Consider the following 18389-nt stretch of genomic DNA (forward strand, 5'->3'; position numbering starts at 1 on the left):
TTCACCTCCACCATGTTACTGTTCCTTCACCTCTGTCATGTTACTGTTCCTTCACCTCCACCATGTTACTGTTCTTGCACCTCTGTCATGTTACTGTTCCTTCACCTCTGTCATGTTACTGTTCCTTCACCTCCACCATGTTACTGTTCCTTCACCTCCACCATGTTACTATACCTTCACCTCCACCATGTTACTGGTCCTTCACCTCCACCATGTTACTGTTCTTTCACCTCCACCATGTTACTGTTCCTTCACCTCCACCATGTTACTGTTCCTTCACCTCCACCATGTTACTGTTCCTTCACCTCAACCATGTTACTGTTCCTTCACCGCCGTCATGTTGCTTTCATCTGTATCAAGTCTCTATCCTGGTCCTTCCAGATCAGTGAAGATAAGGAAATAGAGGAGGAGAGGAAATAGAGGAGGAGAGGAAATAGAGGAGGAGAGGAAGAAATGAAGAGGGATGGAAACCAGTCTGAGCCGTGGTGAGCACTAGTAGCAACCATCTTGCACTATTTTAGTATTCAGACAGGGCTGTCGCCTGTGCAACACTAAGTCCCCTGTACTGTTTAAACAGTGCCCAGTGACTGGGTAGAGGCTGGACTGGGTACACAGAGCCAGCAGGACACAGGCAGGCAGGCCTAGACAGGCTTGACAGGAGGGAACACTCACAGCCAGCAGCACAAGGGGACCAGTGTGTGTGTGTGTGTGTGTGTGTGTGTGTGTGTGTGTGTGTGTGTGTGTGTGTGTGTGTAGAAAATACAACATCAAATCTAAGTTGTTCAAGTGGACAAAATGTTCAACTCAGTAAGAAAACAGTGGTCATCATAAGTCATTATCCACACACTCAAATCATATTAGCAGTGTTTATGTCTGACACATTTAGACGTGAAGGAACAGGGTGTGTCTTTGTGTGTGCTTGCACAATCTGTGTGTGTTAATGTGTGTGTGTGTGTGTGTGTGTGTGTGTTTTTGTGTGTGCATGCTAAAGAGGGAAAAGACGCCTTCCACAAAAAAAAAAAACATTTTAAAATGGTTATGATGGTTATTTTATTTTGATGACTGTCTTCATCCGTAATCCTCAGTTACATGATTATACGGTAATTGTCCCAGCCCTATTTGTGATAGCCCAAACACTCATTTCTAATTGGCTGGCTGTGCGTGTTTGTTTGTGTTTGTACGTGTCTGATCAAAGTGTGGACAAGCAGCAAGCAGCACTGCCCCCATGGGACAGAGGGATGCTTGTGTAGGGGATGTTTACATACAGTAGGCCAGGGATCGTCAACTAGATTCAGCCACGGGCCGATCTTTTCTTGAGCGAATGGTCAGGGGGTCGGACTGCAAATTGACCGCAAGAAGTCCAAACAGATATATCATTTGACTAAAACATAATAATTTTCAACCTTGCTTACATTTGTATAGGATCACATACTGTATATTTCTCTGTAATGCGTGGGAATTATTTGGGCCGCCAGTTGGGGAACCCTGCAGTAGTCTATACTGCTCTGTGTGTGTGTGTTCTAAGTGGATGTTTGTGTGTGTGTGTGTGTGTATTCCAGCATGCGTGCCAAGCCACAGTAACACACCCTAAACAAACATAATCATCATAATCATCATGGTCACAGCGTAAACACACACACAAGCACACACCCACACACACACACACAGCCAGGCAGAACATAGCGTTGCGGGTGTCCTTGCCTTCCACAAACCAGAGCCTCTTATCTAACCAAGGACACACACAGGCCTGGGGGAAGTAGAGAGGTACAGGGTCACACACACCCTAAACAGAGCTGCCCTCCATCAAGAAACACTATGCCCTAACAGGCTCTGAAAGGGGATGTGTGTGTGTTTTTTGTGACTGTGTGTGTGTGTGTGGCATGCGTGCGTGCATGCAATGTGAGAGCTTGTTGGCATGTCTGTGTGTGTGTGTGTTTGTGTGGGTGTGTGTGCGTGCGTGTGGTTGTGTGTGTGTAGGGACGATGGGGAGGGCCTATGTTTGGCTAGCACATTGGTCCCCCTCATTAAAACAAACAGCACAAACATTACATTACACACAGTTATTTTGAGACAGTTTTCAAAGCGATTTGTCATACAGCGATTGCAGAGAGATGCTGGAAAGATCAAAGTCAGTGTGTGTGTTGTGTCAGTTTGAGATGTTTACTAATAAGACAGCTACAATAGACTCCTCCTTGCTTACACAAGGTAAGGTGTGTTTGTTTGTGTGAGAGAGAGAAAGAGAGAGAATGAGACAGAGAGAGAAAGAGAGAGAGCGAGAGACAGAGACAGAGACAGAGACAGACAGAGAGAGAGAGAGAGAGAGAGAGAGAGAGAGAGAGAGAGAGAGAGAGAGAGAGAGAGAGAGTAGTAATATTGCACGGTGTTCCGTCGATACTGTTTCGATACCATAACATAAAAAACGGTTTGGTATTAGAATTGTTGTTACTTTCAGTTCTTCTACCAAATGTGTATCACGTAGGGTTGCAAAGGGAGGTTATATTACTGGAAACTTTCTAAGGTTACCAGTAAATTACTAGGCTATTTTCTCTTGAACCATATGGTCTATCTACTAGCAATTAATGGACAATATATATTAATACATATTTTTAAAGGCATTAAAGTATAAATTACAAAAGTTACAATAGATTGCTATAGATTTTCTGTTAATTACCTAAATTACTGAAGATTCCGGTAACTCTGCAATCACATGAGCGCTACAGAAACGCCTCAAAAAGTGGTCTCCTGATGTGGTTTAAGCATTGTTGTGAACTAATTAGCTTTTGAGAGCTAAAACCTGAAAAACCCTGAAAAAAAACTAAATGTGGATTAACAAAACCGAGATGGTGTAGCATTATTTTATTTTCATTAATTTTGGAGTAGAATATCCTTTTAAAAAGTATTCAGAACTGGCTTTCTCACAGTCTTCCTCCAAAGACATTCTCCCTGCTTTCTGTTTTTGAAGTGGTATCGTTTTGGTATCGAATAGGCCTATCGTGATACTTGGTATCGGTATCAAACTCTAAATTCTGGTATCATGACAACACAAAGAGAAATAGAAAGAGAGAGAGAGCGAGAGAGAGAGAGAGAGAGAGAGAGAGAGAGAGAGAGAGAGAGAGAGAGAGAGAGAGAGAGAGAGAGAGAGATCTAAATACAACCCATATTTATGTTTATTTATTTACCCTTAGGGAATGAGAGAGAGAGAGAGAGAGAGAGAGAGAGAGAGAGAGAGAGAGAGAGAGAGAGAGAGAGAGAGAGAGAGAGAGAGAGAGAGAGAGAGAGAGAGAGAGAGAGAGATCTAAATACAACCCATATTTATGTTTATTTATTTACCCTTAGGGAATGAGGAGAGAGAGAGAGAGAGAGAGAGAGAGAGAGAGAGAGAGAGAGAGAGAGAGAGAGAGCAAGAGAGAGAGAGCAAGAGAGCGAGAGATCTAAATACAACCCATATTTATGTTTATTTATTTACCCTTAGGGAATGAGAGAGAGAGAGAGAGAGAGAGAGAGAGAGAGAGAGAGAGAGAGAGAGAGAATCTAAATACAACCCATATTTATGTTTATTTATTTACCCTTAGGGAATGAGAGAGAGCGAGAGAGAGAGAGAGAGAGAGAGAGAGAGAGAGAGAGAGAGAGAGAGAGAGAGAGAGAGAGAGCAAGAGAGAGAGAGCAAGAGAGCGAGAGATCTAAATACAACCCATATTTATGTTTATTTATTTACCCTTAGGGAATGAGAGAGAGAGAGAGAGAGAGAGAGAGAGAGAGAGAGAGAGAGAGAGAGAGAGAGAGAGAGAGCAAGAGAGAGAGAGCAAGAGAGCGAGAGATCTAAATACAACCCATATTTATGTTTATTTATTTACCCTTAGGGAATGAGAGAGAGAGAGAGAGAGAGAGAGAGAGAGAGAGAGAGAGAGAGAGAGAGAGAGAGAGAGAGAATCTAAATACAACCCATATTTATGTTTATTTATTTACCCTTAGGGAATAGAGGAGAGAGAGAGAGAGAGAGAGAGAGAGAGAGAGAGAGAGAGAGAGAGAGAGAGAGAGAGAGAGCAAGAGAGAGAGAGCAAGAGAGCGAGAGATCTAAATACAACCCATATTTATGTTTATTTATTTTCCCGTTTGTACTTTAACTATTTGCACATTGTTACAACACTGTATATAGACATAATATGACATTTGAAATGTCTTTAATCTTTTGGAACTTCTGAGTGTAATGTTTTACTGTTAATGCTTATTGTTTATTTCACTTTTGTTTACTATCTACTTCATTTGAATTGGCAATGTTAACATACGTTTCCCATGCCAATAAAGCCCTTAAATTGAATTGAGAGAGAGAGGGAAACTGGGAAGCTGAGATACAGAGAGTGAGAGCAGGCTCTGTCCAATACCTGGCTGGACTATTGTAGAAATGACATATGAAACACTACCGTTAGGTCTTGCTTAGCAGATAACTTGCAGACTTGTGAGTGTGTGTTCACCATGACCAGTTAGCTGAGCTCCACCAGAACAGGTCCTAAACCTGTTATATACTCAATGTGTTTGTGTGTGTGTTTGTCCAGCCTGCGACATGAATGTGCACAATCAGTGTGTGATGAACGTGCCAAGCCTGTGTGGGACAGACCACACGGAGCGCAGAGGACGCATCTTCCTCAAGATCGAAGTCAGCGGAGACAAGCTACACGTCACAGGTGAGTCGCACGCTACAAGGGAGACATGACTGAATGATACATGCTAGCTACCTGTAAGTGACATGACAGACTACACTACATGTTAGCTACATGTGAGTGGTGAGTGCCATGACACAGACTACATGCTACATGCTAGCTACGATACGTTTGACTGACATGACACTGACTACATGCCACATGCTACCTATACATGATTGACATGACACTTACATACTACATGCTAGCTACAGGTGAGTGGCATAGCACAAGTGTCATGCTATTCAAGGAGACTGAGTGATGAGCTGCATTCTACATGTCATGGTCAGTCACATGCTACACACAACATTTGAGTGACACCCTAATACCCTTTTGAGTACGCAGAATATGTCTCTTCCCTGTCTCCTTCTATCTATCAACCTCTGGTATCGGTATCAAACTCTAAATTCTGGTATCATGACAACACAAAGAGAAAGAGAAAGAGAAATAGAGAGAGAGAGAGAGAGAGAGAGAGAGAGAGAGAGAGAGAGAGAGAGAGAGAGAGAGAGAGAGAGAGAGAGAGAGAGAGAGAGAGAGAGAGAGAGAGAGAGAGAGCAGGAACTCACATCTGTGTCGGGGCCTTTGTCGGCTCCAGGGCAGGAGAAGGTGACAAACTCATGGCACCTTTTGTGGACCACAAAACAGCACACTGTTGGAGAGGGCAGAAGAGACATGGACAGTTAAGTAGTAATCACAAACATTTCTCTATCTCTCTCTCTTACACACGCACATGACATGTAAACACACAACGACATACACACACACACACCATAACCAACTCTCCCCACCCCCCTTCCCCAGCCACCCTCACCCTCCTCCGCTTTAGGAGAGCATCCAAACTGTACACAATGGGTAATTAATGAAGGCCCTGAGCAAAACACCATCCGTCCAGTCATCCAGTCATCCAGTCATCCTCTATACACCAGCTCCAGGCTGCAGCCAGCAGTCATTCAAAAACTGCCTGCCAGAGCGATACTTAACCTGTCAAAACATTAGGGAGCTCAGACCATTGAAGTGACTCATACATTGTAGCTCTATGATGGAGATCATCATATGCATAATAAATGGATGGTCGTAATCACAGCATTAAAGATATCTCTATGGTTATAACAGTATGAATAATTCCTGTAGAAGAAACTTGTCAGAAAAGAGACTACATGGTACAGTATGTTGGTAGATAGTATAGATGTGTTATTTTGATGCCAGGTTGTAATATGCCATTTAGCAGACGCTTTTATCCAAAGTGACTTACAGTCATGCGTGCATACATTTGTTGTGTGTATGGGTGGTCCCAGGGATCAAACCCACTACCTTGGCGTTACAAGCGCCATGCTCTACCAGCTGAGCTACAGAGGACCACTTGTACTGGATCAAAGTAATGAACCGCCACTCTCCAAGGCTCTCACTTCTACTTTTCTACCACCAAGACAGTGTGTGTGTGTGTGTGTATGTGTGTGTGTGTGTGTGTGTGTGTGTGTGTGTGTGTGTGTGCATACGTTCTGTGGGAGTCATGATGATGATCAACAGACCTAGTCAATACCCCTTTTAAAGAAAGAAGAGGAAAAGCAAGACAATTACCAAGCAAATCAATAATTAATGTTTTGGGAATGACTTCTAAAATATGAGGTATATTCCTGTGCACAGCAGTCACTGCGGAGTGTGCATGCCATTAGTTAATCTCTGGCAGTTAGCACTGTGTATCTATCTGTAGGCTGTTGTGTAATTGGACGACTGGGTGATATTAGTGTCTGGGTCCTGGTATACAGTATGCAGTGGAACAGAGGTAACTGCCTTCAGTCAATTCCCAGAGCTCTCCAACATTGAGAGACTGATAGTCAATCATCATCATTATCATTATCATCATCATCATCATCATCATCATCATCACCACCACAACCATCATCATCACCACCACCACAACATCATCATCATCATCATCACCACCACCAACACATCATCATCACCACCACCAACACATCATCATCACCACCACCATCATCGTCATCACCACCACCATCATCATCATCACCACCACAACCATCATCATCACTACCACCACAACCATCATCATCATCACCACCACCATCATCATCGTCATCCTATCTGAATCTATAAGTGTGCAGCATGTATCAGAGACGATGTTTCCATGGTAATCTGCTGGTTTCTGCTGAGAACGGGAAAAGAGGATGAATTCTTCTTCCTGAGTAATAAAGGTACAGAAACAAGAGCATAAATAAAAAGCTCAGCGAATATTACCCAGTGTGATTTATTCCTGCTCAGTCTCTGTCACCACCTCCATTTGTCATGTCCACATCAGGTAAACACAGAGATGAGAACACACTCACACACATCCCACTACTGTGATGAGGAACATAACACATCCCACTACTGTGATGAGGAACATAACACATCCCACTACTGTGATGAGGAACATAACACATCCCACTACTGTGATGAGGAACATAACACATCCCACTACTGTGATGAGGAACATAACACATCCCACTAATGTGATGAGGAACATAACACATCCCACTAATGTGATGAGGAACCTAACACATCCCACTACTGTGATGAGGAACATAACACATCCCACTACTGTGAGGAGTAGCATAATACATCCCACTACTGTGATGAGGAGCATAATACACATGCACACGTGCATGCAGGCAAGCACACACACAAACAAACACATACACACACACTGGTAACTGTAAAAAGTATATGTTTTACCCCAGGATACCCATTACGGGTGGTAACTATAGAAACAAGGTAGCTTTACTCCTGTCAGGGGAATTTAGCAAAACAAGGTTGCTATATTCACGTCAGGAGAATTTAGCGAAAAGTGTCAGCCTATTTGCAACTCACTTCCTTATTGCATTTTCATTTTCATTTGTTGCACTTGCATTCAGTAGCGTCTATGAATCACATGATTATGAAGGCATAAATGTATGAAAGCGTGTATTCTTATTTTTAAAGTATGTAGTTCTGTCCTAGCGTTCTGTATTATGTCATGTTTTATGTTTTGTGTGGACCCCAGGAAGCGTAGCTGCTGCTTTAGAAGTAGCTAACGGGGATCCTAATAAAATACTAATACACATGCACACACACATACCAGGGTTTCAGTTATGAAAATGTGGCGCCGGACATTTGACCAGCAACATTTTAATTTACCGGACATTTGAGAAATGTACATTGGGTGCGTAACACTGATTAGGGCATCCACCCACGGTGTTCAGAATGACAGAAATCATGCAAGTCGAGGATGCAACAATGTGCGGTCATTCTTATTGAATTCTAATGTGCACTTCGAACATAGAATAACTGTCCACATTTACTTTTCCTCAGCCAACAAGATGAGTAACGAACAGCAAAATCACTAGCGTATGTCAATCTACTATAGTAGAAAAGTTCTGGCTACCTATTCTATTGGTCAGCTTGTTGAGAAAGAAATACCCTATTCCAAACAGACTCTGGGACAGCTGTGGGACGATAGATCCTAAATCCATCCAACCAGTAGGCCTAGGCTACATTAAACAACTTTAAAAAGCAATGAGTGATGCAACAGATCAGAACATTTTGCTTAAAATGTTTTTCACATTAAAAGCACAGCAATGTGCACAAGGTAGTAGGCCACGCACGAATGTTACATCCATAACGCAATTAGCAGGAAAACACCGTTGTCAAAAGGGCACTGCACAGGCGAGCGGTTTCATGTGACAGATATGAAAATATATGTTAGAAATTTAGAAAGAGAGGAGATCTAATAGGCTACTTTGAAGCAAGATAAGACACACCTCATAATATGTATTAAAACATTCAGGTTTCAAACCATTAAGTACTGTATATGTTTTCTAAATGCATACTGCCTCCAGCTCATTGCAAAGTGATGTGTGACGTGCTGATGAAGCCTGCCTTCCATTGCCGTTTGAAGCCATGTTCAAAACAACTGGGAACTCTGAAATCTCCGACTTCATTGTGTTCAAAACTGGGGACTGGGAAAAATAGTTTTGAACGGTCATCCAACTCGGAATTCCAACTCGGGAACTCGGGCCTCTTTCTAGAGCTCCGACTTTCCGACCTGAAGATCACTGACATCATGATTTGACCTCGTATTCCCAGTTGTCTTGAAAGCACCACAAGATGCTGCAGCAGCAGCTCTTATGCTCTCTGACAGATTTTCCACTCAAAGGCTCTGTATCTGTATGCTGTAGGCGTGTGATAAATAAGATACATAAAGAATATATGCCAATTTAATTCCACTAAATTATGCAAATTAACCTATAGACCGATAAGCATGACTAGTCAAATGTATTTACATTGACTGTTATTTCCATCAATGAATAGGCTAAAAAGTATTATTTTGCAATGGGACCTTTTTCTTCTTCTCCCAGACAATTGGCCACGCCAATTTTATTTATCGGCTTCTCTAAAAATAAATATCGGACAAAAGCTGGCTATTACCGGCTAACGGAAACCCTGACAAACACACACACACACACACACACACACACACACACACACACACACACACACACACACACACACACACACTCAATCTATCAGGTTCTGTCATCCATTATCCCATGTTACTCCCACAAAAACAATTTCCACAGCTTGTGCTGACTCCAGGTATTATTCTACTAATTAACTGCCAATTTGACTGATATTCAGAGTGTGGCTTTCTTCTTCTGTGTGAATGCAGATCAGCTGTTCTCTTGGGTGATATTTGCAGGGTAAATATCAGTGGATATGGTTGTAGCCTAGCTACCATGGAGATGAGAGAACGCTCTGGAACACTCTGTGGGGTAACCCTGGAGTTAGAACACTGGGGCTCTGATCTAAGCTTAGAGTCAACAGCTACAGCTTCCAAGGCTAATAAAGGGCTTTTGTAATCAATGTTCCGTAATATTTGTGTCCCAAAGTGCTCCATAAACATTGCATGAAACAATGTACAACAGGTGGATAACCAAGAGGAGGTACAGACACAGCAGTGTTCATAAAACCTGGTCCTGGGGACCCACAATCCATCCTGCCCTGCCTTTCGAAAGTATTTGAAAGCCAAGTGAACAAACAGATCACCGACCATTTCGAATCCCACCGTACCTTCTCCGCTATGCAATCCGGTTTCCGAGCTGGTCATGGGTGCACTTCAGCCACGCTCAAGGTCCTAAACGATATTATAACCGCGATCGATAATAGACAGTACTGTGCAGCCGTCTTCATCGACCTGGCCAAGGCTTTCGACTCTGTCAACCACTGCATTCTTATTGGCAGACTAAATAGCCTTGGTTTCTCAAATGACTGCCTCGCCTGGTACACCAACTACTTCTCAGATAGAGTTCAATGTGTCAAATCGAAGGGCCTGTTGTCTGGACCTATGGCAGTCTCTATGGGGGTGCCACAGGGTTCAATTCTTGGGCCGACTCTTTTCTCCGTGTATATCAATGATGTCGCTCTTGCTGCTGGTGACTCTCAGATCCACCTCTACGCAGACGACACCATTTTGTATACATCTGGCCCTTCATTGGACACTGTGTTAACAAACCTCCAAACGAGCTTCAATGCCATACAACACTCCTTCAGTAGCCTCTAACTGCTCTTAAACACTAGTAAAACTAAATGCATGCTCTTCAATCGAACGCTGCTGGCTCCCGCCCACCCGACTAGAATCACTACTCTCGACGGGTCTGACCTAGAGTATGTGGACAACTACAAATACCTAGGTGTCTGGTTAGACTGTAAACTCTCCTTCCAGACTCACATTAAGAATCTCCAATCCAAAGTTAAATCTAGAATCGGCTTCCTATTTCGCAACAAAGCATCCTTCACTCATGCTGCCAAACATGCACTCGTAAAACTGACTATCCTACCGATCCTTGACTTCGGCGATGTCATTTACAAAATAGCCTCCAACACTCTACTCAGCAAATTGGATGTAGTCTATCACAGTGCCATCCGTTTTGTCTCCAAAGCCCCATACACTACCCACCACTGTGACCTGTACGCTCTTGTTGGCTGGTCCTCACTACATGTTCGTCGTCAAACCCACTGGCTCCAGGCCATCTATAAATCCCTGCTAGGCAAATCCCCGCCTTAACTTAGCTCATTGGTCAGCATAGCAACACCCACCCATAGTATGCGCTCCAGCAGGTATATCTCACTGGTCATCCCCAAAGCCAACACCTCCTTTGGCCGCCATTCCTTCCAGTTCTCTGCTGCCAATGACTGGAACGAATTGCAAAAATCTCTGAAGCTGGAGACTCTTATCTCCCTCACTAACTTTAAGCATCAGTTGTCAGAGCACCTTACCGATCACTGCACCTGTACACAGCCCATCTGAAATTAGCCCACCCAACTACCTCATCCCTATATTGTTATTTATTTTGCTCATTTGCACCCCAGTATCTCTATTTGCACATAATCTCTTGCACATCTAGCATTCCAGTGTTAATACTAATTGTAATTATTTTGCACTATAGCCTATTTATTGCCTTACCTCCATAACTTGCTACATTTGCACACACTGTATATATATTTTCTGTTGTATTTTTTGACTTTATGTTTTTTTTACCCCATATGTAACTCTGTGTTGTTGTTTTTATCGCACTGCTTTGCTTTATCTTGGCCAGGTCGCAGTTGTAAATGAGAACTTGTTCTCAACTGGCTTACCTGGTTAAATAAAGGTGAAATTAAAATTAAATTAAAATAAATAAAAAGGTGTGCATGATTTTGTACCATCCAAGCTCTCTTAGCTCAAGGTGAACCAAATGTGTTAGAACTAGAGTGCACCAACCTCTGGGAACACTGCTTTACACTGATCTCAGTTCTGTTGTAACACAGGGTACTTAGCTCTGAGCAGTAACTCTAAACTGATCTGAGTTCAGAGTTTAGTGAGGATGTTAAGCTGTGAGCAGTAACATTCTGCTGAAGCGAAGGATAAACCTCAGTCAGAGCAGCGTTGGCCTGTGTTAAACCTCTGGGATCAGCCTATCAGATGTACACTGCCTGACTGAAGACAGGGAGATGAGACTCACACACACACGCACGCACACACAGTTTAGTTTAGAGAGAATGTATCTATATGTCACAATATAATCCCTGCCATATTTTGTTGTGACCCCCCCACCCTCCATCAAACACACACACATACAAACAAGGAGTTGAGACCTTGTGGGTGAGCTGGAGGATGATTCAGGGGTATTAAGCCTGTGACCAACTCCTCCTCCTCCTCCTCCTCCTCCTCCTCATCCTCCTCCTCCTCCTCCTCCTCCTCCTCCTCCTTCTACTCCTTCTCCTCCTCCTTCTCCTCTCCGATGGCTCAGACAATGTCAGTCTCACAGGGCTTAATTAGCTCTCACACACACCCACACACACAGTCACACACACACACTCACGTAGAAGGCACGCTCAAACGCATGCACACACACACACACAAAAGGATGCCTGAAGGTTACAGGTGGAAAAGGACAATGTTCATGTCAATTGGAAAACATGCATAAATGATAAGCAAATCAAGTACTTTCCTTGGAGTTAGTCCACTTTGATGGAGTCCTATCAGAGGAGGTAGTTGATAATAATACTGTAACACAGCAGCAGTGTTATAGTGAGACACAGGCAGCGGCGGAGCGTCATGAGGTGGTATGATTCATTACTATGGCCTTTGTTTCCTGAAGATAATTCCATAATCACATAGATAAGGGGCTTCAGTTGCACAAAGCGGCTTACAAAACCCTTGCGCTGTGTGTGTGCCCGCACGTGTCTCTCGCTCTCTCTCTGTGTGCATGTGTGTGTGTGCATGTGCTTCTCTGTGTGTGTGTGCGTGTCTCTGTACAGTATGTGTGTGTGCATGCATTGTCTTTGAATGTGTGTTTATGTAAAAGTGTGTCACACACGTACACATGGATTTTGTATTGTAGATATGTGATAGTAGAGTAGTGGCCTGAGGGAACACACTTTATGTGTTGTGTAAAGTGTTGTGAAATGTAATGTCATGGAATATTTTGCCTTAATGTTGCTGGACCCCAGGAAGAGTAGCTACTGCCTTGGCAGGAACTAATGGGGCTCCTTAATAAACCCCAGGAAGAGTAGATGCTGCCTTGGCATGAGTTAATGGGGATCCATAATAAATACAAATGCACAGTCTAGGGCAATATTATTCCCACCTCCCTCTGCTCCATCCTGTGATTCCATCTGAAGTGTGGATTATCAGGGCTAATCTAGAGAGATTGGAAATCTGCGGTACACGTTTAATGAGATTACAGAACAATATCACCCTCAGTGTCTCACAGGGGCAGATAAGAGGACACCTGCAGTGTTGGACTGACTCCTCCATGCCTCCAGACAGCTCTCATCCATCCTGATCCTGACAGACAGACAGACAGACAGCAGATCACAAGCAGCAGAGCTCTAATAGCCCTTTGATCTGAGCTGCTGACTAGGAAGGAAACCAATACAGGGAGAGGGGAATAAATGTCAGGGTGTCTGTCTGTTCTGGAGAGGCAGAACTAATACACAGGGACTGTGGAGAAAATAGAGAAAAATAAACACTTTGTGTGTTAATCAGTGGATTATGCTGTAGAGGTCAGAGTGTGGTGAACTGAACTGGTGCAACAGGTGTGGACATAGGTTTTCCTGGTCAATAGGCTATTGACTGTTTGTTGAGCATCTACTGGTGGACTAGAAATACACACACAACAATATACCTCCCAGGACTTAGAACACACTCTCTCCATTTTATGAGTGTCACACAGACTATCAGAGAGACAGAGAGCCCGATAGAGAACTCAGCGTTTTAACCCTAGAACCGCCAAGACGGTCAATCTGACTGTGTTACATTTTGTTGAAACTTCACTTCAATAACAACCTTGAACCCACCTGTCCCTGACTTTTCCTAAATATGTGTATTTTACACTTCAGCAGTACTTCAAAAAATAAATATAATAAAAGACAAAAACTTCAGAATCTCTTCCTCAAAGCGCCATGAGAATCAAAATGAGCATATTTAACAGTAGGCTAGAATAGCCGGGCCTCGGCGAGTATCCTACCAATAGCCACCAGTCTAATAAATCCATTTACTATACACAATCATAAAGAAATCCATTAATATTATCATTTAAGAAGGTCATAAAAACATGATACTAAGGCAATTTATTTCAAAAGAAAAGAATAGCCGAGGCTCCATTATATCCTTTGGCTGACATCACATGCTTATATTCCCCTGCCATACCACAGTCAACACACATATACTTTACAGTAGGAATATAATGGAATATAACAGAATAAAATAGAAAATATATTTTTTCCAAATGGCTATTGCTGATTGCCGCCAGTACTCACATGAGGAATGCGTGGAAAAAGTTATATTTTTCTCATTTTGAGTGTGTTTGTAAACTAGGTTCATTAGAAACCTTGGAATCTGCTCTTTCCGTTAGGGTATAGCAATCAAAACATCTGGTCTGCACGGACCTCTGTAGGATTATTTGAAAAAATGCTATTGGTAAACTCCTTGCTTCTTTGTCAATGCACGCTGCGTTGGTCATCAGTCTCTTCATTCAATTGATAATATTGTCACCAATCAGACTATTGTACATTTAATCGTGTCTTTAGGCCACATCTATTATTATATGTGTGAAATTACTTTCAATATAGTTTAAGTGTAGTTTGGATTTGCCATTAGCTTTGCAGGCAACTATTTTCTTATGTCAGAAAATACAGTATTTTCTTATTTTAGAACCTATTTACATTATATGCACTTCTGGAACAATCAATAGGTTTTCTGACTGATTAAAATGTACATTTGGTATCCTGAGGTTTCTTATGATTTATTTTAACATAATCAATGCATTTATTTTGCAATTTATTATTTATTATGGAATATTTACACAATTTAAATATCAACAGTCAAAATGACCGTCATGGCCATTCTGGTAGTTATGGAATTCCGGTGCTCCGGTGCTTTCTCTTGGATGCAGTAGACCATAGCCTCTCAGATATCAGCTATGGAGAGATAGAGAGGAGGGGATGTCAACCCTGATAACCTGGTCTTTAATCCATTTCATACACTACATGACCGAAAGTATGTGGACACCTGCTCGTCGAACATCTCATTCCAAAATCATGGGCATTAATATGGAGATGGTCCCCCCTTTGCTTCTATAACAGCCTCTACTCTTCTGGGAAGGCTTTCCACTAGATGTTGGAACATTGCTGCGGGGACTTGCTTCTATTCAGCCACAAGAGCATTAGTAAGGTCGTACACTGATGTTGGGCAATTAGGCCTGGCTCGCAGTCGGCGTTCCAATTCATCCCAAAGGTGTTCGATGGGGTTGAGGTCAGGGCTCTGTGCAGGCCAGTTAAGTTCTTCCACACAGATCTCGACAAACCATTTCTGTATGGACCTCGCTTTGTGCACGGGGGCATTGTCATGCTGAAACAGGAAAGGGCCTTCCCCAAACTGTTGCCACAAAGATGGAAGCACAGAGTCATCTAGAATGTCATTGTAGGATGTAGCGTTAAGATTTAAGGGGCCTAGCCCCACACCATTATTCCTCCTCCACCAAACTTTACAGTTGGCATTATGCATTGGGGCAGGTAGCGTTCTCCTGGCATCCGCCAAACCCAGATTCGTCCGTCAGACTTCCAAATGGTGAAGCGTGATTCATCAGTCCAGAGAAAGCATTTCCACTGCTCCTGAGCTTTACACCATGCCAGCCGACACTTGGCATTGTACATGGTGATCTTAGGCTTGTGTGCGGCTGCTCGGCCATGGAAACCCATTTCATGAAGCTCCCGCCTAACAGTTCTTGTGCTGATGTTGCTTCCAGAGGCAGTTTGGAACTCGGTAGTGAGTGTTGCAACCGAGGACAGACGATTTTTACGCACTACAAGCTTCAGCACTCGGCGGTCCCGTTCTGTGAGCTTGTGTGGCATACCACTTCGCAGCTGAGCCGTTGTTGCTCCTAGATGTTTCCACTTCACAATAACAGCACTTACAGTTGACCGGGGCAGCTCTAGCAGGGCAGAAATTTGACGAACTGACTTGTTGGAAAGGTGATATCCTATGACGGTGCCACGTTGAAAGTCACTGAGCTCTTCAATAAGGCCGTTCTACTGCCAATTTTTGTCTATGGAGATAGCATGGCTGTGTGCTCAATTTTATACATCAGTCAGCAACGAGTGTGGCTGAAATAGCCAAATCCACTAATTTGAAGGGGTGTCCACATACTTTTGTATATATAGTGTATTAATGAAGCTAATGATAAATATAAGGACTGTGTTGATCCAGATTACAATTTCCAGGAGTCTATTAGGTGATTATTATAATGTTAAACAATTTAACAACCTGTATAGCAGTCTAATTCCAAAACAAGCTTATTCTCTACCGTTCATTTGAACATTTACAGTCTTCCTTAAAACCATGACTACCTTGTTCATTATCTGTATTCTCTAAGATATGAATATTCCATTATTGCCCTTTCAGAAACATGGTTAACTGAAGAGACAACAATGCTTTATGACATGTCTCCTTATAATGCTGTTCACCACTGGAGAACATTAAGAGTGGGGGAGGTGTGTCCATATTTGTTCATAAAAGTCTTACATTCTTTGTAAGAGAGGACATCACACTTACATCTGATAATATTGATGTTGAATCGCTTTCCATAGAAATTCTCTCCTGTTCAACTTTGTGGGGTAAAAAAGTGGTAATTGGATGTGTCTATCGGCCACCCGATACTGACAGGATGGGTCCATTGACTAATGCTGCTTACGCCAAATCCTGACTCTGCAATCAGCATGATGCCAGGCAATGTTTTTCCACTCCTTAATTGTCCAGTGTTGGTGATCGCATGCCCACTGGAGCGCTTCTTCTTGTTTTTAGCTGATATGAGTGGAACCTGGTGTGGTCGTCTGCTGCAATAGCCCAATCGTGACAAGGATTGACGAGTTGTGCGTTCCGAGATGCCGTTCTGCACACCACTGTTGTACTGCGCCGTTATTTATCTGTTTGTGGCCCGCCTGTTAGCTCGCACGATTCTTGCCATTCTCCTTCGACCTCTCTCATCAACAAGCTGTTTTTGCCCACAGCACTGCCGCTGACTGGATGTTTTTTGTTTGCCCTTTTCGGGAAACCCTAGACACTTTAGTGCGTGGAAAGCCCAGGAGGACAGCTGTTTCTGAGATACTGGATCCGGTGGGAATGGATGGTAGCATTAAATGTAGAATATTTAACAAAAGTAATTCTGAGCGCTTTAAAGATGTTGATTGATGATATTTAATGAGACATTTTTTATAATCATCCCGATGTGGAGTCTGCTTACAACACAAGACACTGCGATAACCTTCACCCTCCTCACTGCCACACTTCACATTGTCAATTCTCTATCAGATACAGAGGTTCCATACTCTGGAATTCCTATCTTCACATTGACAAAACATCATCCCTCAATAACTTCAAGCGTAGACTAGGGGTGAGCCTGATGAACCAAGCTACCCAGTAGTAGACTAGGGGTCAGGGGTCAGCTTGATGAACCAAACTACCCAGTAGTAGACTAGGGGTCAGGGGTCAGCTTGATGAACCAAACTACCCAGTAGTAGACTAGGGGTCAGGGGTCAGCTTGATGAACCAAACTACCCAGTAGTAGACTAGGGGTCAGTCTGATTAACCAAACTACCCAGTAGTAGACTAGGGGTCAGCCTGATTAACCAAACTACCCAGTAGTAGACTAGGGGTCAGCCTGATTAACCAAACTACCCAGTAGTAGACTAGGGGTCAGGGGTCAGCTTGATGAACCAAACTACCCAGTAGTAGACTAGGGGTCAGCCTGATTAACCAAACTACCCAGTAGTAGACTAGGGGTCAGCCTGATTAACCAAACTACCCAGTAGTAGACTAGGGGTCAGCCTGATTAACCAAACTACCCAGTAGTAGACTAGGGGTCAGGGGTCAGCTTGATGAACCAAACTACCCAGTAGTAGACTAGGGGTCAGTCTGATTAACCAAACTACCCAGTAGTAGACTAGGGGTCAGCCTGATTAACCAAACTACCCAGTAGTAGACTAGGGGTCAGCCTGATTAACCAAACTACCCAGTAGTAGACTAGGGGTCAGCCTGATTAACCAAACTACCCAGTAGTAGACTAGGGGTCAGGGGTCAGCTTGATGAACCAAACTACCCAGTAGTCTCCTCCATGTAGCCTAACTTTCTCACACACACACACACACACACACACACACACACACACACACACACACACACACACACACACACATAATCAAACATGTTTTTTCTTCTATACTGAGTATATCATGTACAATTATAATTATTATGCTTTGTTTAACTGATTGAACAAACTTTTTTTTCCACTTATATTTGTATATTGGTTTTGGTGGTGTGGTTTTCATATCAGCCCTTTTGGGTTTCAAACTCACCTGCAAACTGTTTTTACCCGTTTTCTGTACTGTCACTTTTTCTTAGGTGTGAAAAAAAAAGGAAAAGAAAGTAGATTCAGAATCATCAGTCATCAACATACTGTACAGTATGGCTGGGCAGCCAGTGTTACTGCTTCCTCTGGTTTACATATGAGTCTCACACACGCTCAAACACACACACATGCCAGTATGAACGCACACACATGGGACGGATAGTGTCAAATCAGTCTATCGTTTCATATTGTATCTCTGACAGGTCTA

General features: G+C 42.9%; 1 protein-coding gene across 1 annotated transcript in view; it reads right to left on the minus strand.

Moving 5' to 3' along the window:
- LOC121551465 (protein kinase C alpha type-like) overlaps positions 1–18389 on the minus strand; it is a 207497-nt gene that overhangs the window by 120367 nt on the left and 68741 nt on the right. The window contains exon 3 of the mRNA XM_045211001.1: positions 5264–5346. Coding sequence (XP_045066936.1) covers positions 5264–5346 — 83 coding nt within the window. The remainder of the gene's footprint in view (positions 1–5263; positions 5347–18389) is intronic.

This window comes from Coregonus clupeaformis, chromosome 35 (assembly GCF_020615455.1).
Source record: "Coregonus clupeaformis isolate EN_2021a chromosome 35, ASM2061545v1, whole genome shotgun sequence".
NCBI classification, from domain to species: domain Eukaryota; kingdom Metazoa; phylum Chordata; class Actinopteri; order Salmoniformes; family Salmonidae; genus Coregonus; species Coregonus clupeaformis.